The sequence below is a fragment of the Amblyraja radiata genome, chromosome 5 (genome assembly GCF_010909765.2).
Source record: "Amblyraja radiata isolate CabotCenter1 chromosome 5, sAmbRad1.1.pri, whole genome shotgun sequence".
NCBI lineage: Eukaryota > Metazoa > Chordata > Chondrichthyes > Rajiformes > Rajidae > Amblyraja > Amblyraja radiata.
In genome coordinates, this window is record NC_045960.1 from 4,994,443 (window position 1) to 5,019,747 (window position 25,305).

The following is a 25,305-nucleotide window of genomic DNA, read 5'->3' on the forward strand; positions in this document are numbered from 1 at the left end:
GTACACCTTTGGAGTGCGGGAGGAAAGCGGAGCACACAGAGAAAACCAACACAGGTCACGGGGAGAACGTACAAACTCCGTACAGATAGCATCCATGGTCAGGATGGAACCCGGGTCTCTGGCACCATGAGGCAGCCTTCCTCTTCTGCCATTATTTCTTATGTCCCTGTGGTTTGGCAAATGATGCCATGCCAACACAGAGTATAATTGTCAGCAAGTCTGGAGCTGGCACCAATAAGTACAAAATCATCATGCCTCTTTGGATTTGGAACTGGATGTTGAGTACGTTGGAACCCCCACCCTCTTGGAGTACGTTGGAACCCCCACCCTCTTGGCACCTTGCATAAAGGAGAGGTGTCAATGGGGCTTTATTACCACGTGCAAATGCACAGTGAAATCCCTTCTTTGTTTGCATACAGTTCAGTAAAGTATTGTGTATGTAAGTGGTCCACTGAGATCGCATGCAAGAATCACCATGTTTGGCTCCTCCAACCTCATCTACTGTATCCGCCGTTCCAGGTGTGGGCTTCTCTACATCGGCGAGACCAAGCGCAGGCTCGGCGATCGTTATCGCTGAACACCTCCGCTCAGTCTGCCTAAACCTACCTGATCTCCCGGTGACTCAACACTTCAACTCCCCCTCCCATTCCCACACTGACCTTTCTGTCCTGGGCCTCCTCCATTGTCAGAGTGAGGCCCAGTGCAAATTGTAGGAGCAGCACCTCATATTTCGCTTGGGCAGCTTACACCCCAGCGGTATGAACATTGACTTCTCTAACTTCAAGTAGCCCTTGCTTTCCCTCTCTCTCCATCCCTCCCCTTCCCAGTTCTCCCACCAGATTACATTTTAACTCTGTATCGCCCACTCCCCTGACATCTGTCTGAAGAAGGGTCTCGACCCGAAACGTCACCCATTCCTTCTCTCCAGAGATGCTGCCTGTCCCGCAATTACTGGAGTTACTCCAGCATTTTGTGTCTACCTTCGATTTAAACCAGCATCTGCAGTGCTTTCCTACACGCCATGTTTGGCGGCAGTTTCAAAGTCCAGTCCGTTCTCTAGATCTTATGGAGCGGTACCCGATCCAGGCGAGCCCCAGGCTGCTGCGGGGCCTCCAGCCGTCTCCTTCCTTGGACGTCTGGATTGTCCAGCGAACCAACGTCCCTCTCCTCACCCGTCCACCTTGAGATTGCGGAATGCCGGACCGCTGTTCACTCACCTACTGGCCTTGACCCTCGACTCTGGTCTCAGGGGATGAGCAAGGGGCAGGCTTGTCGGCTTCCTGCCCTCACGGTCTTGTGTGTGTGTTTTCATGCTGTGTAGTGTGAAAGGATGTGTGCCCCTTGTATGTTTAGTTTAGTGTAGTTTAGAGCTACGGCACGGAAACAGGCCCTTCAGGCCACCAAGTCCACCTCGCCCAGCGATCACCCGTTCACACTAGTTCTATGTTATCCCATTTCCGCGTCCACTCCCTACACACTAGGGGGCAATTAACCTACAAACCCGCACGTCTTCCGGAAACTCACGCGGTCATAGGGAGAACGTGCAAACTCCACACAGACAGCACCTTATTTTCGGATTAAAACGGGGTCACTGGTGCAGTGGGGCAGCAGCTGTACCAGCTGCGCCACTGTGCCGCGCTATGTTCAATGGGGGAGCGCTACCATGGGATCGTTGAGAGGGTGCTGCCGTTGCAGTGACTCTGCTGCTGCGGGCCACTATGTGAGCACTGTCTTTGCTGGTCAAGGCTCTGCCCTGAACTGCTCCTGTGTTTGTGTGTGTGTCCTGCAGGAGTCACCCCTATCGATGGCACACCCAGTCGGCCCTACTCTGAGTGCTACCCAGTCCTGCTGAACGGTGCCCTGGTGGGCTGGGTCGAGAAAGACAAAGGACCTAGAATTGCCGATGCCCTGCGCAACTTTAAGGTAGGCACCACTTTTGTTTCCTCTTTCAGCCGTTTCACGCGGTGGTTTCCAGGGGGAAGTATTTCAGTGGAAGACAGTAGCCGTTTGTTGCTCAACACACGCTGACAACCTGTCCACTCTCTGGTTGTAAGTTTTTAAATAGATAGACTTTAGAGATACAGCGTAGACACAGGCCCTTTGGCCCACCAAGTCCATGCTGACCGGCAATCACCCCGTACACTAGAACTATCCTACACACTAGGGACAATTTACAGTTTTACCAAAGCAAAAAAATGGCCTGTTTCCGCACTGTATCTCTAATCTAAACTAAACTCTCACTAAACACAGTGCCAACCATGTGCAAAACTCTTCACTTTAGTTAGTTTACCATTATTATCACATGTACCGAGATTTAGTTATTTAGTGTAGTTTAGGGATAGAACTCGGAAACAGGCCATTGGGCCCACCGAGTCTGCACTGACCAGCGATCCCTGCACATTAACACTATCCTACACATACTAGGGACAATTTACACATACACTAAACCAATTAACCTACACAAAAGTGCTGGAGAAACTCAGCGGGTGCAGCAGCATCTATGGAGCGAAGGAAATAGGTGACGTTTCGGGCCGAAACCCTTCTTCACACTGACCTTAACAATTAACCTACAAACCTGTACGTCTTTGGAGTGTGGGAGTAAACCGAAGATCTCATAGAAAACCCACGCAGGTCACGGGGAGAACGTACAAACTCCATACAGACAGCGCCCGTAGTCGGGATGGAACCCGGGTCTCCGGCGCTGTAAGGCAACAGCTCTCTACCGCTGTGCCACCGTGATATGGAGATGAAGTGAGAAGCGCTACTCCTCATCTCCATGAATCCACGGCATTGGTCAAATATATTATATAAACCTAGCGCTGACTGTAAAAGGCAAAAGCAGCACTACCTCCAGTCCAACAATGGGCCACTATAGGGCCCACCTTTCCTTGATCATCTGTTGCCGGCACCGCTTTGTTCCTGCATTTCTTTATCTCCAGTTCCCTCCCCTCTACTTTCGGTCTGAAGAAGGGTCTCGACCCGAAGCATTATCTATTCCTTTATCTCCAGCGATGCTGCCTGACCCGCTGAGTTACTCCAGCACTTTGTGTCTATCGTCAGTATAAACCAGTACCTGCAGTTCCCCAGTTGGTCTGCGTTTTTCCTTTAGCATGCAAACTCTTTAAGTTTGTATATATTTATGTAATTTTTGCTATCGGAGTGAATGGATCATGGATCCTAATGGAGATTACACGCATGGTATTTTGTGGGTAGACAAAAGTGCTGGAGAAACTCAGCGGGTGAGGCAGCATCTATGGTGCGAAGGAAATAGGTAACGTTTTGGGCCGAAACCCTTCTTCAGACTGATGCAGGGTGGGGGGGCGGGAAGAAGAAAGGAAGAGGAGGAGCCAGAGGGCTGAGGGAGAGCTGAGAAGGAGAGGAGACAGCCAGGGCTACCGGAAATTGGAGAAGTCAATGTTCATACCGCTGGGGTGCAAACTGCCCAAGCGGAATATGAGGTGCTGCTTCATTTTCCGATGGTGCTCACTCTGGCCATGGAGGAGGCCCAGGACAGAAAGGTCGGATTCAGAATGGGAGGGGGAGTTGAAATGCTGAGCCACCGGGAGATCAGGTTGGTTATTGCGGTCCGAGCGGAGGTGCTGGGCGAAGCGATCGCCAAGCCTACACTTGGTCTCACCGATGTAGAGCAGCTGACACCTAGAGCAGCGGATGCAATAGATGAGGTTGGAGGAGATGCAGGTGAACCTCTGTCGCACCTGGAACAACTGTTGTGTATTTTGTGGAGCAGGTGCTACAGATGAAGAAAGTGCCAGCCTGGATAGAGATCGTTCTGATTCCGATGATGGATAAGCCCGGTATTTACCCGGGATTGTACCTCTTCACCACCATGTGCCGAATGATCCGTCCAGTCAGGAACCTGGCCTTGGGAAAGGAAGAGCTTATTGGAACACTTGAACAGGTAACAAACTGCTTATAACGGCGTTTCCCACGTAAACCTCACTCATTCTTCACAAAATGATAAAACAAATGGGGGCGGGATGATCATAAGATCATAAGTGATAGGAGTAGAATTTAGCCATTTGGCCCATCAAGTCTATTCCACCATTCAATCATGGCTGATCTATCTCTCCCTCCTAACCCCATTCTCCTGCCTTCTCCCCATTACCTCTGACATCCGTACTAATCAAGAATCTATCTCTCTCTGCCTTAAAAATATCCACTAACTTGCCTTCTGTGGCAAAGAATTCCACAGATTCACCACCCTCTGACTAAAGAAATTCCTCCTCATCCTAAAAGAACATCCTTTAATTCTGAGGCTATGACCTCTAGTCCTAGACTCTCCAACTAGTGGAAACATCCTCTCCACATCCACTCTATCCAAGCCTTTCACTCTTCTGTACGTTTCAATGAGGTCCCCCATTGTTCTTCTAAACTCCAGCGAGTACAGGCCCAGTGCCGTCAAACGCTCATCATATGTTAACCCACTCATTCCTGGAATCATTCATGTAAACCTCCTCTGGACCCTCTCCAGAGCCAGCACATCCTTCCTCAGATATGGTGCCCAAAATTGACCAGCACCTTATAGAGCCTCAACATTACATCCCCGCTTTGTCTACAAGCCCGCTTGAAATAAATGCTAGCATTGAGTTTGCTTTCTTTACTACTGATTCAATTTGCAGATTAGCTTTTTGGGAATCCTGCACCAACACTCCCAAGTTAGAGACGGAGACTAAGACTTTGCCTCCATCACAGTGAGGATGTGCTTGGTGAACTCACTGTGGTGGATGTTTAATTTGTGTTTATTGTATGTTTTGTTTTTATTGGTTCTGTGTATGACTGCAGGCAACATAATTTCATTCAGACCGAAAGGTCTGAATGACAATAAAGGAATCTAATTCTAAAAAGTCCCTTTGCACCTCCGATTTCTGGATTCTCTCCCCATTTAGAAACAAGTCTACGCCTTTATTCCTACTGCCAAAATGCATGACTCCACACTTTGCTACACTATATTCCATCTGCCACTTCTCTGCCCACTCTCCCAACCTGTCCAAGTCCTTCTGCAGAGTCCCTGCTTTCTCTACACTACCTGCCCCTCCACCTATTTCCGCATCATCTGCAAACTTGGCCACAAAGCCTTCAATCCCCTCATCCAAATCATTAATATACAACGTGAAGAGCAGCGGGCCCAGCACTGACCCCTGCGGAACTGCGCTAGTCACAGGCAGCCAACCAGAAAAAGCCCCCTTTATTGCCACTCTTTGCCTTCTGCCATCCAGCCAACCTGCTATCCATGCTGGTATCTGCCCTTTGATACCATGGGCTCTCATCTTCCATAGCAGCCTCATGTGTGGCACCTGATCAAAGGCTTTCTGGAAACAACATCTACTGACTCTCCTTTGTCTGTCCTGCTATTTACTTCTTCAAAGAATTCCAGAAAATTTGTCAGGCAAGGCCTCCCCTTCACAAAGCCATGCTGACTTCAGCCTATTTTATCGTGACCTTCTAAGTATTCCGTAACCTTATCCTTTAGAATGGACTCTAAAATCTTATCATCCACTGAAGCCAGACTAACCGGCCTGTAGTTCCCACTATTCTGCTCTGCTCCCTTCTTGTACAGCGGGGTAATATTGGCAATTGTCCAGTCATCTGGGACCACTCCTGACTCTAGTGATCCTTAGCTTTAACTGATTTGTTATACTAACTGACCAGCACCTTATAGAGCCTCAGCATAACATCCCTGCTTTGTATACAAGCCTTTTGTATACAACCAGTATACTAACTCGACAGTCTTCCAATCCTCGCAACTAAAGTAACCCAATCAGAAGTAACAAAATGAAAAGATAATAAATAAAGGTTAAATGATCCACGTAAACGGCCAAAGGCTACTTTGTTTTAGATTAATTTTAGTTTTGTTTTAGAGGCACAGCCTTGTGCCGACCCTTTGGCCCACGGATTCTCCGCCGGCTAGCAATCATCCCATACACTAGAACTACCCTACACGCTAAGGATAATTTACACAAGCCAATTAATCTACTCAGTTAATCTGTGGAACTCATTGCCACAGAGGGCTGTGGAGGCCAAGTCAGTGGATATTTTTAAGGCAAGAGATAGACAAATTCTTGATTAGAACGGGTGTCAAGGGTTATTGCTACTGTATGTACATATATATATTTTTACTGTTCCATTACTCTATGTTCGCTCTTCTGGGTGAGATGCTAGCTGCATTTTGTTGTCTCTCTACTGTACTGTACACTGACAATAAAGATTGAATCTGAATCTGAATCTGATTTGGAGAAGGCAAGAAAATGGGGTTAGGAGGCAGAGATCAGACGGAGTAGACTCGATGGGCTGATAGGCCTAATTCTACTGCTATAACTTGGGAACTTGTGAAACCTGCACTTCTTTGGAATGTGGGAGGAAACCGGAGTAGCCGGAGAAAACCCATGCAGTCACAGGGAGAACGTACAAACTGCGTGCAGACAGCACCCGTAGTCAGGATGGAATCGTGTGTCTGGACGGCAGCAACTCTACCGCTGCACCACTGTGCCGCACAATCTTTTGCCTGAAAATAAAACGGGATAAAATGCCTGATAGTCATTGAGGCGAGCACTTTGCAGTTATCATGACATGGTAATGTTAAATATAGAATTGTATATAACATTGGAAGAGGGCATGCTAACACTTCTGACATATTGTTGATCCTGCAGCTGTACATGAACATTGCCATCACTGAGGCAGACATCCTGCCTGGAATAACGAGCCATCAGGAGCTTTTTCCCCACAGCATGCTGAGTGTTGTGGCTAGTTTCATCCCCTACTCAGATCACAACCAAAGTCCCAGGAACATGTACCAGTGTCAGATGGGTGAGTTAAAATGGAAGGTGTTGTGTTACAAGCTGTTTGCACTGACTATAACCCCCGTGTGGAGTGAATGTCAGAAATTTGGAGAAATTCAAGCGGGCAATGGTACAGAGAAGATTTACGAGGATGAGGGGTGATCTTATTAAGGTGTATAAAATCATGAGAGGAATAGATTGGGTAGATGCACAGAGTCTCTTGCCCAGAGTAGGTGAATCGAGGACCAGAGGACACAGGTTTAAGGTGAAGGGGAAAAGATTTATTAGGAATCTAAGGGGTAACTTTTTCACACAAAGGTTGGTGGGTGTATGGAACAAGCTGCCAGAGGAGGTAGTTGAGGCTGGGACTATCCCAACGTTTAAGAAGCAGTTAGACAGGTACATGGATAGGATAGGTTTGGAGGGATATGGACCAGGTGGGCCTAGTGTAGCTGGGACATGTTGGCCGCTGTGGGCAAGGTGGGCCGAAGGGCCTGTTTCCACACCCTATGACTCTATGCAGAGTTTCACCGAGTTTGGTGAGTGAATTAGCAAGAAAATAAAAGGGTGGTGGTGCTGCAGACAAGACAACTCGATGAGTTTAGTTTAGTTCAGAGATACAGCGCAGAAACAGGTCCTTCAGCCTTTCCGAGTCCGCGCCGACCAGCGATCCCTGCACACTAACTTACTCGGGACAATTTACAATTTTACCGAGGCCGATTAACCTACAAACCAGCGACCACCTGAACACTAAGTCTAACCTACAAAGGAGGGACAATTTATAGATGCCAATTATCCTACAGACTTTGGAATGCGGAGCACCCGGTGAAAACCTTTGCGGTCACAGGGATATCTCTTTCAAAGCATTTCAATAGGGATGATGTTGGATCTATCGGGTGGTAGTCATTGTGAAAGATCATTTGACTTGGGGACTGGACAGGGAGAAGCTGCTCTGTTGAGGTTCACATCAGAGAAAACAAAATGAAGAACATTGGTGCTCGGGCCAAAATGGAGGTGTGTGTTTGTACAGTGAGTGTTTAACATTGGGTATTCACTGCAGGCGAGTGAGGTTCACGGAACAATTCAATCCTGGAATTCAATAGATGACCAATATGTAGAGTCACAGAGCATGGAAACAGGCCCATCGACCCAACTTGCCCACACCGACCAACATGCTCCATCTACACTCGTCCCACCTGCCTGAGTTTGGCCCGTATCCCTCCAAACCTGTCCTATCCATGTACCTGCCGAAATGTTTCTTAAACGTTTTGATAGTACCTGCCTCAACTACCTCCTCCGGCAGCTCGTTCCATACACCCACCACCCTTTGTGAGTGTACTTGAAAGGGAAATAATTGCAGGACTGGGGGCGGCGGGTGCAGGAGGCAAACTAGCTGGATTGCTCCTGTGTAAGACACAGTGCTGGAGTAACTCAGTGGGTCAGGCTGCATGTGTGGAGGGAAGGGATAAGATAACGTTTTGGGACAGGACCCATGTTCAGACTCTGAGCAGGGCAGGAGAAGAGATTACTGAGGGAGAGCAATGAGAGAGAGTCTCACAGAACCCCTTCTTCTGACTGCTTTTAGTTTAGTTTGCAGATACATCACGGAAACAGGCCCTTCGGCCCACCGAGTCCGCACTGACCAGCGATCCCCGCACACGAGCACTATCCGACACACACTCGGGGCAATTTACAATTTTACAAAGTGAATTAACCTACAAACCTGTAAGTCTTTGGAGAGTGGGAGGAAACTGGAGCACCCGGGGAAGGCCCACAGGTCCTGCATGTCACGGGGAGAACGTACAAACTCCGTACAGACAAGCACCCACAGTCAGGATCGAACCTGGGTCTCTGGCACTGTAAGGCAGCAACTCTACCGCTGCGCCCATGTTCTGTGAAGGACTGGAGTTTCGGCCCGAAACGTCGCCTATTTCCTTCGCTCCATAGATTCTGCCGCAACCGCTGAGTTTCTCCAGCATTTTTGTCTACCCTAGAGTGGACATGATGGGCTGAATGGCTTCCACCATTCAGTAATCTTGGCGATCCTGTCGTTTTGTTTTGGTTAAGGCTGTTTCCTGCAAAATATCAGCAATCAGAAATTCACTAATCCATATATACATGTCTATCAAATAATTATATGATGTGTTGATGACCTTTTGATTTTGTATTGCAACCCAACAGATTATTTACTTCTATCCATCTTCCTTCTAGGGAAGCAGACAATGGGGTTTCCATTGTACACTTTCCCAGACAGATCGGATAGCAAACTGTATCGTCTCCAAACTCCACAGAGTCCACTGGTTCGGCCGCATATGTATGACTTTTATAATATGGACAACTACCCCATAGGAACCAATGCTGTCGTGGCTGTCATATCCTACACTGGATATGATATGGAAGATGCTATGGTACGTATGTACTTGGACTTGGATAGCTGGTTTAGCAAGTGGAAATTAATTCACTGGTCGATTAGCAGCTAGCTTTGGTGAGGTAGTGTACTTTAAAAACTTATCTTTGCAACTAATTCTGCTATAAATGGAACAGGCAACACTACAAACTCCAAATAAGCTCAGGACCACCTAGACTATTATTGGTTGTTTGATTTTATGTGTATATATGTGTGTGTGTGAGATATATATGCATATGTGTGTGTGTGTGTGTATATATGTGTATATGCATATGTGTATATGCATATGTGTGTGTATATATATATGTGTGTGTGTGTGTGTGTATATATATATATATATATATATATATGTGTGTGTGTATATATATATGCATATATATATATGTATATATATATATATGCACATATACATACACACACACATATATATATATATATATGCATATATATGTGTGTGTGTGTGTGTGTGTATATATATATATATATGTTTTCATTCCAAAGAGGAAGAAAGATTCTAGGGGGAGAATGAGGTGGCCGTGGCTGACAAGAGAAGTCAAGGATAGTATAAAACTAAAAGAGAAGACGTATAACATTGCAAAGATTAGTGGGAAGCCAGAGGATTGGGAAGCTTTTAAAGAACACCAGAAGGTAACTGAAAAGACAATACGGGGAGAAAAGTAAGCTAGGAAGCTACGAAGGAAAGCTAGCCAATAATATAAAAGAGGATAGCAAGAATTTATTCCGTTATATAAAGAGGCAAGAGTGGACGTTGGGCCGCTGGAGAATGATGCAGGAGAAGTGAGAATGGGGAATAAAGAAATGGCAGAGGACTTGAATGACTTTTTTGCATCAGTCTTCACAGTGGAAGACACCAGCAACGTGCCTGAAATTGAAGAGAGTCGGGGGGTGGAAGTTAGTGGAGTGGCTATTACTAGGGAGAAGGTGCTTGGGAAGCTGAAAGGGCTGGAGGTGGATAAGTCACCTGGACCGGATGGACTACACCCTAGGGTTCTGAAAGAGGTGGCTTTAGAGATTGTGGAGGCGTTGATGGTGATGTTTCAGGAATCACTAGAGTCAGGACTGGTCCCAGATGTTGGAAAATTACCAAGATTACCCCGCTGTACAAGAAGGGAGCAAAGCAGAATAGTGGGAACTACAGGCCGGTTAGTCTGACGTGTGGATGGTAAGATTTTAGAGTCCATTATAAAGGATGAGGTTACAGGGTACTTAGTTCACGATAAAATAGGCCAACCAGCATGGCTTTGTGAAGGGGAGGTCTTGCTTGACAAATTTGCTAGAATTCATTGATGAAGTAAATAGCAGGACAGACAAAGGAGAGTCAGTAGATGTCGTTTACTTAGATTTTCAGAAAGCCTTTGATAAGATGCCACACGTGAGGCTGCTAAGGAAGATGAGAGCCCACGGTATCAAAGGGCAGATACCAGCATGGATAGCAGGTTGGCTGGATGGCAGAAGGCAAAGAGTGGCAATAAAGGGGGCTTTTTCTGGTTAGCTGACTGTGACTAGCGCAGTTCCGCAGGGGTCAGTGCTGGGGCAGCTGCTTTTCACGTTGTATATTAATGATTTGGATGAGGGGTTTGAAGGCTTTGTGGCCAAGTTTGCGGATGATACGAAAATAGGTGGAGGGGCAGGTAATGTAGAGAAAGCAGGGACTCTGCAGAAGGACTTGGACAGGTTGGGAGAGTGGGCAGAGAAGTGGCAGATGGAATATAGTGTAGCAAAGTGTGGAGTCATGCATTTTAATAGTAGAAATAAAGGCATGGACTATTTTCTAAATGGGATAGAATCCAGAAATCAGAGGTGCAAAGGGACTTGGGAGTGCTGGTGCAGGATTCCCAAAAAGCTAATCTGCAAATTGAATCAGTAGTAAAGAAAGCAAACTCAATGCTAGCATTTATTTCAAGAGGACTTGTATACAAAAACAGGGATGTAATGTTGAGGCTTTATAAGGCGCTGGTCAGGCCACATTAGGAATATTGAGAGCAATTTTGGGCACCATATCTGAGGAAAGATGTGCTGGCTCTGGAGAGGGTCCAGAGGAGATTTGGAAGAATGGTCCCAGGAATGAGTAGGTTAACCTATGATGAGCATTTGTCGGCACTGGGCCTGTACTCGCTGGAGTTTAGAAGAATGAGCGGTGACCTCATTGAAACTTACAGAATAGTGAAAGGCTTGGATAGAGTGGATGTGGAGAGAATGTTTCCACTAGTTGGAGAGTCTAGGACATAGTCTCAGAATTAAAGGACGTTCTTTTAGGAAGGAGGCTTGATGGGTCGAATGGTCTAATTCTTCTCATATCACTTATGATGTATGTGTGTGTGTATATAATATATATATATACAGTGGCTTGCAAAAGTTTTCATACCCCTTGAACATTTCCACATTTTGTCACGTTACAACCATAAACATAAATGTATTTTATTGGGATTTTATGTGATAGACCAACACAAAGTGGTGCATAATTGTGAAGTGGAAGGAAAATGATACATGGTTTTCAAATTTTTTTACAAATAAAAAACTGAAAAGTGTGGCGTGCAAAGGTATTCAGCCCCCCTGAGTCAATACTTTGTGGAACCACCTTTCGCTGCAATTACAGCTGCAAGTCTTTTGGGGTATGTCTCTACCAGCTTTGCACATCTAGAGACTGAAATTTTTGCCCATTCTTCTTTGCAAAATAGCTCAAGCTCAGTCAGATTGGATGGAGAGCGTCTGTGAACAGGAATTTTCAAGTCTTGCCAGAGATTCTCAATTGGATTTAGGTCTGGACTTTGACTGGGCCATTCTAACACATGAATATGCTTTGATCTAAACCATTCCATTGTAGCTCTGGCTGTATGTTTAGGGTCGTTGTCCTGCTGGAAGGTGAACCTCCGCCCCAGTCTCAAGTCATTTGCAGACTCTAACAGGTTTTCTTCCAAGATTGCCCTGTATTTGGCTCCATCCATCTTCCCATCAACTCTGACCAGCTTCCCTTTCCCTGCTGAAGAAAAGCATCCCCACAGCATGATGCTGCCACCACCATGTTTCACAGTGGGGATGGTGTGTTCAGGGTGATGTGCAGTGTTAGTTTTCCGCCACACATAGCGTTTTGCATTTAGGCCAAAAACTTCAATTTTGGTCTCATCTGACCAGAGCACCTTCCTCCACATGTTTGCTGTGTCCCCCACATGGCTTGTGGCAAACTGCAAACGGGACTTCTTTTGGCTTTTTTTCAACGATGGCTTTCTTCTTGCCACTCTTCCATAAAGGCCCGATTTGTGGAGTGCACGACTAATAGTTGTCCTGTGGACAGATTCTCCCACCTGAGCTGTGGATCTCTGCAGCTCCTCCAGAGTTACCACGGGTCTCTTGGCTGCTTCTCTGATCAATGCTCTCCTTGCCCGGCCTGTCAGTTTAGGTGGACGGCCATGTCTTGGTAGGTTTGCAGTTGTGCCATACTCTTTCCATTTTCGGATGATGGATTGAACAGTGCTCTGTGAGATGTTCAAAGCTTGGGATATTTTTTTATAACCTAACCCTGCTTTAAACTTCTCCACAACTTTATCCCTGACCTGTCTGGTGTGTTCATAGAAACATAGAAACATAGAAAGTAGGTGCGAGAGTAGACCACCAGGTCCGTCGAGCCCGCACCGCCATTCGCTCATGGCTGAACACTAAACAGACACACTTACCCACAAACAGTAGACACAAGACACAGAACACAAGACACTACCCTCCCCTTTATACCGCTATCACCCCTCTCCACCCCAAGAACCTCGTGATCTCCTGGGGGAGGCAAAAAACCGGATAAAAACCCAGGTCCAATTCGGGAAAAAAATCCGGGAAATTCCTCTCCGACCCCAATCCAGGCGATCGACACTTGTCCAGGAGATCACTCAGGTCTTACTATACTAACCATACCTAGGTCCATATCCCTGCCCTCTCCCCGTAGCCCCTTATCCCCTTGGCAGCTAAAAAACCATCTATTTTAGTCTTAAATATATTTAAAGTTTCTGCTTCCACTGCTCCCTGGGGCAGTGAATTCCATAAATTAACCACCCTCTGGGTGAAGAAGTTCTTCCTCATCTCAGTTTTAAAAGAGCCCCCCCTTATTCTGCAACTATGTCCTCTAGTTCTAGTTTCCCCGATCATTGGGAACATCCTCGGTGCATCCACCCGATCAAGGCCCCTCACGATCTTATATGTTTCAATGAGATCGCCTCTCATTCTTCTAAACTCCAAAGAGTAGAGTTCCAGCCTACTTAACCTTTCCTCATATGTCAATCCCCTCATTGCAGGAATTAATCTTGTAAACCTTCGCTGCACTGCCTCCAGGGCTAGTACATCCTTTCTTAAGTATGGACCCCAGAACTGTACACAGTATTCCAAATGTGGTCTCACTAATACTGTGTACAGCTGCAGCAAGACCTCCGTGTTTTTATACTCAATCCCCCTAGCAATAAAGGCCAAAACTCCATTGGCCTTCCTGATTGCTTGCTGCACCTGCATACTAACTTTTAGTGATTCATGTACTAATACCCCTAGATCCCTTTGCGTTGCATTACAACGCAGCTCCTCCTCATTTAGAAAATAACTTGCCCCATCATTTTTTTTCCCAAAGTGAATGACTTCACATTTATTAGTATTAAATTTCATCTGCCAAGTTGTTGCCCACTCACCTAGCTTATCTATATCCTTTTGCAGACTCTTCCTATCCTCCTCATCCCCTACTTTTCCTCCCATTTTTGTATCGTCCGCAAATTTTGATATATTACACTTGGTTCCCTCCTCCAAATCATTTATATAAATTGTGAACAACTGGGGTCCCAGCACCAACCCTTGCGGAACCCCGCTAGTTACCGGTTGCCATCCCGAGTATGAACCATTTATCCCCACTCTCTGCTTCCTATTTGTTAGCCAATCCTCTACCCATGCTAATATATTACCCCCAATCCCATAATTTTTTATTTTTAGCAATAGTCTCTTATGTGGCACCTTGTCAAAAGCCTTTTGGAAGTCCAAGTATACCACATCCACCGGTTCCCCTTTATCCACCCGGGTTGTTACTTCCTCAAAGAATTCGAGCAGATTCGTTAAACAGGACTTCCCCTTCACAAAACCATGCTGGTTCTGTCCGATGAAGTCATGTTTATCCAAGTGCCCCGTTAGTGTTTCTTTAATAATTGTCTCTAACATTTTACCCACCACCGATGTTAGACTAACCGGTCTATAGTTACCCGCCTTCTGTTTACTTCCTTTTTTAAATATAGGTGTTACATTGGCCATTTTCCAATCCACTGGGACCGTTCCTGCCTCCAGGTAGTTTTGGAAAATTATCACCAATGCATCCACGATCCCCACCGCTATCTCCCTCAAGACCCTTGGATGTAATCCATCAGGCCCAGGGGATTTATCCTCCTTCAGTCTCATTAATTTCCCTAATACCACCTCCTTGGTGATCTTAATAGTATTTAGCTCCTCCATTCCTACCGCCCCCTGTTTATCCAGCGTTGGAATATTTTTTGTGTCTTCTATGGTGAAGACTGATACAAAATACTCGTTTAATGCCTTTGCCATTTCCATGTTCCCCACCAACAACTCTCCAGTCTCACCCTCCAATGGACCAACGTTCACCTTAGCCACCCTTTTTCTTTTTATATAGCTATAAAAACTCTTACTATTAGTTTTTATGTTGTTCGCTAAATTCCTTTCATAGTCTATTTTCCCCGTCTTAATTAATCTCTTAGTTATTTTTTGCTGACCTTTAAATGCTTCCCAATCCTCTACCCTCCCACTATCTCTGGCTACCTTATATGCCCTTGCCTTCAGCCGAATACTATCCTTTATAGTTTTACTGAGCCATGGCTGACTGTTCTTACCCTTACCCCTTTTTTTCTTCATAGGAATAAATTTTTCTTGAAGGTTATACAGTATACCCTTAAACGTACACCACTGCTCATGTACCGTCTTATTCTTGAGTCTGCTATCCCAGTCAACTTTGATCAGCTCAGTCCTCATACCTTCATAATCCCCCTTATTTAGACTAAGCACCCTAGCCTGAGTTTCAACCTGCTCCCCTTCTATTTGAATATGGAATTCGACCATATTGTGGTCACTTGTTCCCAACGAGTCCCTAACTATGACATTTTTAATTAATCCTGCTTCATTACACAGGACCAGATCCAAGATTGCCTCCCCCCTTGTCGGTTCTGTGACATACTGTTCTAGGAACCCGTCTCTAATACATTCTATAAACTCTTCCTCTAGTCTACCCTGCCCAGTTTGGTTTGCCCAATTAATATGAAAATTGAAGTCCCCCATGATTACAGCAGTTCCCTTTTTACATGCGTCAACTATTTGCAGATTTATGTTCTGACTAACAGCGTCACAGCTATTTGGAGGTCTATAAATTACACCCACTAGTGTTTTTTTCCCCTTATTATTCTCTATCTGTACCCAAGCTGTTTCACTATCCTGATCCTTCAACGCAATATCCTTCCTCTCTATTGCCGTTATTCCCTCCCTTATTAAAAGGGCCACCCCTCCTCCCTTTCTTTCCTGTCTATCTTTCCTAATTGTCGAGTACCCCTCTATATATAACTCCCAGTCCTGATCCCCTTGCAGCCATGTCTCCGTAATGGCCACGATATCATAACTATATATACTTAATTGCACCGTTAATTCATTTATCTTATTACGAATACTCCGTGCATTTAGATAAAGCACTTTCAGATGATTTTTACTACCCTTCCTTACCGTTTTTGCCCCTTTTACATCTAGAGCTTTATCTTCACACATTCTGTCTCCTGTCTCATTTTGACTTACCGCTTCCCCACTGATACCCTGCTCTATTTCCTCTACCCCTGCCGTTATTACCCCCCTTGATACCTCCCCCCCGCTACTTAGTTTAAAGACCTCTCTACTGCCCTAGTTATATGATTTGCCAGGACCCCAGTCCCAGCACCGTTCAGGTGAAGTCCGTCCTTACAGAACAGATCCCCCCTGTCCCAGTACTGGTGCCAGTGGCCCAAGAAACCAAACCCATTATTCCCACACCAGTCTTTGAGCCACGCATTTAGCTTTTTAATTTTACGTACCCTCGCCGATTTGGCCCGTGGCTCAGGTAGCAATCCGGAGATCAGTACCCTCGAGGTTCTGCTTTTTAATTTATTCCCTAACTGCTCAAACTCCTTCAGCAGATCCTCCTTCCTCGTCCTTCCTATGTCATTGGTCCCCACATGGACCACGACCACTGGATCCTCCCCCTCCCACTGCAAATTTCTCTCCAGCATCGCAGAGATATCCTTAACCCTAGCACCGGGTAGGCAACACAGCCTTCGGGACATGTTCTGCTGGCCGCAGAGAACCTTATCTACCCCCCGAATAATACTATCCCCTATCACTACGGCATTTCTTCTAACTCCCCCCTCTTGAATGGCCTCCTGATCCACGGTGCTGCAGCCAGGTTGCTCATCCCTCCCACAGCCCCTGATCCCGTCCTTACATTGAGTAAGAGCCTCGGTCATGCTCGTCAGGGACAAGGGCTGTGGCTCCTGCCGCATCTCCTCCTGGTTCCCCCTACCTGCCTCGCTTATGGCCACACCTTCCTTTCCTTGCTCACTGCCTACTGAATTAGTTAAACTGGTCGGTGTGACCATCCCCTGGCACAAAACATCCAGGTAATACTCCCCCTCCCTGATGTACCGCAGCGTATGAAGTTGGGTCTCCAGCTCATCAATGCGGAGCTGGAGTTCCTCTAGCCTCAAACACTTACTGCAGCTGTAGGGATCTTCTACATCAATGGTGTCGACAAATTCCCACATCTCGCAGTATTGGCACATCTCCTGACCGCCCATCTTATATAAGTAATTAACTGGTCCTATTTAAGAATCCCCTACTGTATTGATACACCCCTTATTTATATAATCCTACCTCCTATAAATGGGAAAGTACTCACCCCAGCCGTAAATTACCTACTGGTTTGGCTGTCTAGTGGTAATTCCTTCCGCTCTTCCTATCTGGTCCACTGCTCCCTTGCAGTGTGTGGCAAACCTCTTTGCCTCTGTTAGTCTCTGTTAGTCTCTCGAGTCTCTCGAGCCGCGGCTCCGTCCGTCCTCCCTCGGCGACAGCACCTGTGGCACCGCGGTCGTGACGTCCCTTCCGTTTTTGAGAGTAGAAAGGGAATGTCACTCCATGTCGATGCAAGGGACTGCAGATGCTGGTTTACATGTAGGTGACGTTTCACAGAGTGCTGGAGCCACTCAGCGGGTCAGGCAGTATCTCTGGAGAACATGGAAATGTGACATTTTGGGTCGGGATCCTTCTCCAGTCTGAAGAAGTCGACCCAAACATCACCTATCCATGTTCTCCACAGATGCTGCCTGACCCGCTGAGTTACTCCAGCACTGTGAAACGTCACCTACATGTTTTCCAGGGATGCTACCTGACCCGCTGAGCTACTCCAGCACTCTGTGTGTTGTTTGTTCCCATTCCTCCATAACTGCTTACCCCAATTAGTGCAATTAATTTTTTTAAAAAAGCATATTTGTTTTCAAGTGATCTTCATTATATTCTAAACATGTCAGGGAAAAAGTATGTTTCCATTGGATGCAGATTTGCTTTGGGGGACATTTGTATTAAGCCTTTTTGGTTCTAATGGCACATGTTTTTTTTTAATTTAAAAGATTATCAACAAGGCATCCTGGGAGCGAGGCTTTGCCCAGGGAAGTGTCTATAAGACGGAAATAATCGACCTTGACCAGCAGGTTAAGCAAAGCAACGGGAACATTGTGTTCGGCGTAGCGGCCGATCAAAAGCGAGTCGCACACAAACTAGATGATGATGGATTGCCACCAGTCGGGGCTGTACTGGAGTACGGTGATCCGTATTATGGTTACGTCAACCTTAACACTGGGGATGGTTTTGTCAGCTACTACAAGTGAGTCGTCTATTCACTGCAAATACCCAACGAATTATGGCGGAACGGTGGCGCAGTGGTAGAGTTGCTGCCTCACAGCGTCGGAGACCCCCCCTTCGTTCCCGACTACGGGTGCTGTCTGTGCGGAGTTTGTACCTTCTCCCTGTGGCCACGTGGATTTTCTCTGTGTGCTTCCGTTTATTCCCACATCCCAAAGACGTGCGGGTTTGTATGTTAATTGGCTTCTGTAAATTGTCGTCAAAACATGCGTAGTATATTTCAAAAATAGTTTCACTCTGCAGTTCTATGTGTGGCAAATAAGGCACCAGTAAATTGTCCCTAGTGTGTCGGATAGTGCTAATGTACAGGGTGATCGCTGGTCGGTACATACGCGGTGGGCCGAAGGGCCTGTAACCACCCTGGATCTCTAACGTCAAAACTCTATGTTTGCAAAATTGATCTGAGTTCATTTATTTGGGCTCGTTTCCTTTCCCACCAGAAGCTGACACTTTTCTATATCTGGCAGGGTCAATAGAAACGCTTTATTTGTTCCTTCTGAACACTTCATGATATATTTACATGTGTGTTAAAACAAAACTAACTTTGGACACAAACTGTAAAGACAATGAGAAACAAACAATCTGCTGGAGAAACCCGGCAGATCAGGCAGCATCTGTGCAGGGAGATGTTTTGGACAGGGATTCTTCATCTCAACTCAGTGGATTGCAATTGGTTTTGGGTTAGGACCTTTCATCTGGGCTGCGAAAAGACTGGATTACAATTACAGGTGTTGCCCGACTTACATAAGGGTTACATCCTGTGGATCCTTGCTTAAGTCAGATGTTGTGTAAGGTGGAGAACCATGTGGGAACTCTGTGGAGATGAGGGCGGGCATGGTGGCGCAGCGGTAGAGTTGCTGCCTTACAGCGCTTGCTGCGCCAGAGACACAGGTTCGATCCCGACCACGAGTTTGTACGTTCTACCCGTGACCTGCGTGGATTTTCTCCGAGATCTTCGGTTTCCTCCCACACTCCAAAGCCGTACGGGTTTGTAGATGAATTGCTTGGTATATATGTAAATTGTCCCTCTTGTGTGTAGGGTAGTGGTAATGTGCAGGGGTCGCTGGTCGGTGCAGACACGGAGGGGCCGAAGGGCCTGTTTTCTCACTATATCTCTAAACTAAGAAATAAACTAAATAGGGGTGCTCCGACGTGGAGCCCACAGGGGGAGCAACACGAGACCAGCCGACTGGCTTGTGGAAACGGCCGCATGCGATGGCAGCGGTGTACCGCTTCGGAGACGCACAACCTGGAAATAACGCGGCGGCTTAAAAAACGTCATGCATCGGTGCGAGTCTATGTAAGTCACCTATTTTAGTTCAGTTTAGAAATACAACGAAAGAGGATCTCACGGATCTTCCTGTTGGAGAAACCCTTCTTCCGACTGCTTCTTTTAGTATTAGTTTAGAGATACGGTGCAGAAACAGGCCCACCGAGTTCGCGCTGACCAGCGATCCCTGCACACTGACATTATCCTATACACACAATAGGGATAATTGACAATCTTTACCGAAGCCAATTAGCCTACAATCCTGCACGTCTTTGAGTACGGGAGGGAACCGGAGCACCCGGAGAAAACCCACCCGGTCATGGGGAGAACGTGCAAACTCCATACAGACAGCACCCGTAGTCAGGATGGAACCTGGGTCTGTGGCGCTGTGAGGCAGCGACTCTACCACTGCGCCACCGTATGCCCGTACGTAGGTTGGGGAGTGCGTGTGGTTTAAACGTGTATTTGTTCTGCAGGAACAAGGAGAGCGGCGTGGTGGATAACATCAAGGTGTGCGGCAACGACAGTGGGACAGCGCTGTTTAAACGGGTCTGCATCACCCTGAGGATCCCGCGCAACCCCACCATCGGGGATAAGTTTGCCAGCCGGCACGGGCAGAAGGGCATCTTGAGCCGTCTGTGGCCAGCGGAGGACATGCCGTTCACGGAGAGCGGGATGGCGCCGGATATCCTGTTCAACCCGCACGGCTTCCCTTCCCGCATGACCATCGGCATGCTGATCGAGAGCATGGCGGGCAAGTCTGCTGCCGCGCACGGCCTGTGCCACGACGCCACGCCCTTCACCTTCTCCGAGGAGAACTCGGCCCTGGAGCACTTTGGCAAGATGCTGCGGGCAGCCGGCTACAACCACTACGGCACGGAGAGGCTCTACAGCGGCATTAGCGGGCTGGAGCTGGAGGCAGACATCTTCATCGGGGTGGTCTACTACCAGCGCCTGCGCCACATGGTGTCCGACAAGTTCCAGGTGAGGACCACTGGGGCGAGGGACAAGGTGACCAACCAGCCCCTGGGGGGCAGGAACGTCCAGGGGGGCATTCGCTTTGGGGAGATGGAGCGCGACGCCCTGCTGGCTCACGGCACCTCCTTCCTGCTCCAGGACCGTCTCTTCAACTGCTCCGACCGCTCGCTGGCCCGCGTGTGCGTTGGCTGCGGCAGCCTGCTCTCACCGCTGCTGGAGAAGCCACCGCCGTCCTGGTCCGCCACCCGCCACCGCAAGTACCAGTGCACCGTCTGCCACCAGTCCGACACCATCGAGGTCATCTCCCTGCCCTACGTCTTCCGCTACTTTGTGGCCGAGCTGGCTGCCATGAACATCAATGTCCAACTCAACGTGCGATGACCACCGCTGGCTCACGTTTAGTTTGGAAACAACAGGCCCCTTCGGCACATCGAGTCCATGCCGACCGTTCCACGTAATCCCATTTCATCCGCTCCCTGCACACCAGGGGCAAGTTTACAGAGGGCCGATTAACCTGCACACCCCCATGTATCTTGTGATGTGGGAGGAAAGCCAAGCACCGGCAGGGAGAACATACAAACTCCGCGCAGACAGCATCCCAGATCAGGATAGAACCTGGGTCTGTCATGCTGTGAGGGAACACATCTACCGGCTGTGCCACTGGTAGAGCTGGCAATGGGATGGTTTTTAAAAAAAGTATTTTTGTAGCTCGGTGGAAAAATGAGATCCAGAGAAACATGGACTGTGCTAAAAAAAACAAACGACATAATCAAATCTTGCTGTGGACTCATGGTGACAGCATCCATGCTTTATTTCTGCTAAAGCTACAGGTCAAAATGAAAGCAATTGTATTATCCAAGATGCCTTTTATAAAATGAATTATGTATTGAAACGACAATACCATTCCAACAACTTTCCCACCCTGCCATCTCTGTGCATTGGATTATGGTTTGAGTGCCCTGGGTTGTTAGGGTGTGGACAGACTGGAAGAAACATTAGTTTTCAAATAAAATGTGCTGCCATTTTTATTTTGAAGTATTTACTTGTCAAAAGCCTTCCTCAATGTCCCTGCGACCTTGCATCTCCACCTGTTCCTGTGTCTTGGCCTTCCTAATCCCTCAGGGCTGATCTGCCCCAAGCCTCAACTCTTCTGTGCCAGTTCCCCCCTTGCCCTTAATACCTCGATTTTTCAGAAACTTATCCGTCTCCTCTTTAGATATCCCCAGTGACGAAGCCCGGCATGGTGGCGCAGCGGTAGAGTTGCTGCCTTACAGCGCTTGCAGCGCCGGAGACACGGGTTCGATCCCGACTACGGGTGCTGTCTGTATGGAGTTTGTACGTTCTCCCCGTGACTGTGTTGGTTTTCTGCGATATCTTTTGAGGCGTTTCCTCCCACACTCCAAACACGTACAGGTTTGTAGGTTAATTGGCTAGGTATAAATGTAAAATTGTCCCTAGTGTGTGTGGGACAGTGTTAAGGTGCAAACTCGGTGGACCGAAGGGCCTGTTTCCTCTCTAAACTAAACTTTAGACTGTAGATAACAGCGCTGATTCAGGCCCTTCAGCCCACCGAGTCCTCGCCGACCAGTGATCATCCCCGTACACGAGCGCTATTCTACACACTAGGGACAATTTTACAATTTACTGAAGCCGGGTGGGTTCCCAGTTCCGCAGCAGGTGAACCAGATTCAAGATTCAAGAGAGTTTATTGTCATGTGTCCCTGATAGGACAATGAAATTCTTGCTTTGCTTCAGCACAACTGAACATAATAGGCATGACTACAGAACAGATCAGTGTGTCCATATACCATAATATAAATATATACACACATGAATAAATAAACTGATAAAGTGCAAATAAACAGATAATGGGCTATTAATGTTCAGAGTTTTGTCCGAGCCGAGTTTAATATCCTGATGGCTGTGGGGAAGTAGCTATTCCTGAACATGGTTGTTGCAGTCTTCAGGCTCCTGTACCTTCTACCTGAAGGTAGCAGGGAGATGAGTGTGTTGCCAGGATGGTGTGGGTCCTTGATGATACTGCCAGGCCTGCTGTTTGAGATTCTCCCCATGAGTGGAAACATTGTCCACACAGTCGTGATCCCTGAAGATCTTCTGTTCCTGTAGACATCACCCCTCATTACTCTAAACCCCAACACATATAGATCTAGCCTCTACAGCCGCCGGTAATAGGACAACCCTCGTGCCAGGAATTAGCCTATTTACACTCCTCTGGAACCACTCCAATGCAGTATATCCTTTCTTAAATAATGCAACCAAAACTCTTCAAAGTACCGTAGTTTGTCTTTACCAGCCCCTGTGACTGTACTTCCCCATTGTAAAACCCAGTCCTTTTGCAATAAAAGGGAGCCCAGGACAAGGAGTGTGGGGCTGGGGGTCGGTGAGTCTGGGCTGAAGATCGTGGAGAATCTGTGGAATTCTTTGCCACAGAAGGCTGTGGAAGCCGTCAGTGGATATATTCGGCAGAGATAGATAGATTCTTGATTAGTGCGGGTGTCAAGGGTTATGGGGCGAAGGCAGGAGAATGGGGTTAGGAGGGAGAGATAGATCTGCCATGATTGAATGGCAGAGTAGTATTGATGGGCTGAATGGCCTAATTCTACCACTTATAATAAAGACCATATGCCATTTGCCTACCTATCCACTTGCTGTACTTGCCTGCGAACGCTTTACGATCTGTGCACAAGAACGCCAAGACACTTTTGCACTTTGTACATCTGCAATCTTTCTCCACTGAGATAATAATCTGCCTTTGTATTGCCCCAACCAAAGTGCAAGTCCTCAGTAAACTCCATCTGTCACTTTTCTGCCCACTCACTCAACTTGTCTATATCCTGTTGCATAGTCCAAATATCCTCATTGCAACATTTTCTCTCACGATTTTTGTGGCATAGTGTCATAGAGTGATTCAATGTGGAAACAGGCCCAACTCGCACACACCAGCCAACAATGTCCCAGCTACACTAGTCTCACTTCGTCCATATCCCTTCAAACATGCCCTATCCATGTACCTGTCTAACTGTTTCTTAAATGTTGGGATAGTCCCAGCCTCAACTACCTCCTCTGGCTGCTTGTTCCATACAGGTGTGAAAAAGTTACCCCTCAGATTCCTACTAAATCTGGGTAAAAGACTGCATCTACCTGATCTATTCCTCTCATGATTTTGTATAACTTTATAAGATCTCCCCTCATCCTCCTGCGCTCCAAGGAATAGAGACCCAGCCTACTCAACTTCCCCCTATAGCTCACACCCTCTAGTCCTGGCAACATCCTCGTAAATCTTTGAACCCTTTCCAGCTTGACAATATCTTTCCTATAACATGGTGCCCAGAACTGAACACAATATTCTAAATGCAGTCTCACCCAACATCTTATACAACTGCAACATGACCTCCCAACTTCTGAACCCAATACTCTGATTGATGAAGGCCAAAGTGCCAAAGGCCTTTTGGACCACCTTATCCATCTGCGACTCGACCTTCATGGAACCATGCACTTGACAAACCTGAGGGTCTGGCATACTGATTACAGCTGTATTCATTGGTGACTTTAATCTACGTATAACTTGGTCAAAGCAAATCAGCAATGATGCAGAAACAAGGAACTGCAGATGCTGGTTTGTACCAAAGATAGACACCAAGTGCTGGAGTAACTCAGGCAACATCTCCGGAGAAAAAGGATAGGTGAAGTTTCGACTTGGGACCCTTGACACTGAAGGTGGAGCCCCCGGATATTAAGACCACCTGAGGAACAGATTCTTGTAGATTGGGTACTAGATTACTAAAGGCATGGTGGCGCAGCGGTAGAGTTGCTGCCTCACATTGGCAATGGGAGGGGGAATTAAAGTGCGGAGCAACCGGGAGATCAGGTAGGTTAAGGCGGACTGAGCGGAGGTGTTCAGCGAAACGATCGCCAAGCCTGTGCTTGGGTATCACCGATGTACAGAAGTTGACACCTGGAACAGCGGATACAGTTCTTTCCTACACACTGTAACCAGAATGTTTAGGAAGGAACTGCAGATGATGGTTTACACCGAAGACAGACACAAAATGCTGGTGTAACTCAGCGGGACAGGCAGCATCTCTGGAGAGAAGGAATGGGTGATGTTTCGGGCCGAGACCCTTCTTCAGACTGAGAGTCAAGAGGAGAGGGAAACTAGAGATATGGAAGGTACACAATGCAAAAAGGATAGATCAAAGCAGAAGATGATCAATGGTTGATTAAAATGTGGTCTGAGAGCCAGAGAGCAGGAGGAATCAGAGGGGGAGCAGCAAGAGAGGGTGTTGCAGAACTCCCGCTTCAGAAATGAGGAGAGCTTCTTCAAAGTAGGCACACCTTGAGATTTCACAGTGGAACAGGCAAAATGTTTTGGGTGGAACTGCAGATGCTAATTTACACCGAAGTTAGACACAAAATGCTGGAGTAACTCAGCGGGACAGGCAGTAAGTAACCAGAAGGCAATTTCACAAGTTATTTACTGTTGGCTATTATAAATTTTTTACACTGATAATGATAAAAATGTGGAACAAAATCCATTCAACAGTTGATGCAAAAACAGAGAATTGAGAAATTAGTAAATGCTCTCGGGCAATGTTTGTCCAATTTAATCCATCTAGTTTTGGTCACCCTTTAGTAGGAAGGATGTCGTTAAGCTGGAAAAAAGTGCAGACAATGTTTTTGAGGATGTTGCCAGGACTTGAGGGCTGAGCTACTGTATAGGGAGAGGTTGAGCAGGGTAGGACTTTATTCCTTGGAGCGCTGGAGAAGGAGGGCTGATCTTATAGAGGTGTACAAGGTCATGAGAGGAATAGATAGGGTAAATGTGCCGTCTTTTACTCAGAGTAGGGGAATCAAGA

At 46.9% G+C, this 25,305-nt stretch overlaps 1 protein-coding gene across 1 annotated transcript in view; it reads left to right on the plus strand.

The window, feature by feature from the left end:
- The window catches only part of polr1b (RNA polymerase I subunit B), a 57,305-nt gene extending 35,839 nt beyond the window's left edge, over positions 1 to 21,466 (plus strand). The window contains exons 10-15 of the mRNA XM_033020540.1: positions 1,790 to 1,923; positions 3,749 to 3,919; positions 6,669 to 6,825; positions 9,009 to 9,205; positions 17,889 to 18,142; positions 19,927 to 21,466. Of these exons, the coding sequence (XP_032876431.1) occupies positions 1,790 to 1,923; positions 3,749 to 3,919; positions 6,669 to 6,825; positions 9,009 to 9,205; positions 17,889 to 18,142; positions 19,927 to 20,809 (1,796 nt within the window). The 3' untranslated portion in view covers positions 20,810 to 21,466. The remainder of the gene's footprint in view (positions 1 to 1,789; positions 1,924 to 3,748; positions 3,920 to 6,668; positions 6,826 to 9,008; positions 9,206 to 17,888; positions 18,143 to 19,926) is intronic.
- Positions 21,467 to 25,305: the final 3,839 nt, after the last annotated feature.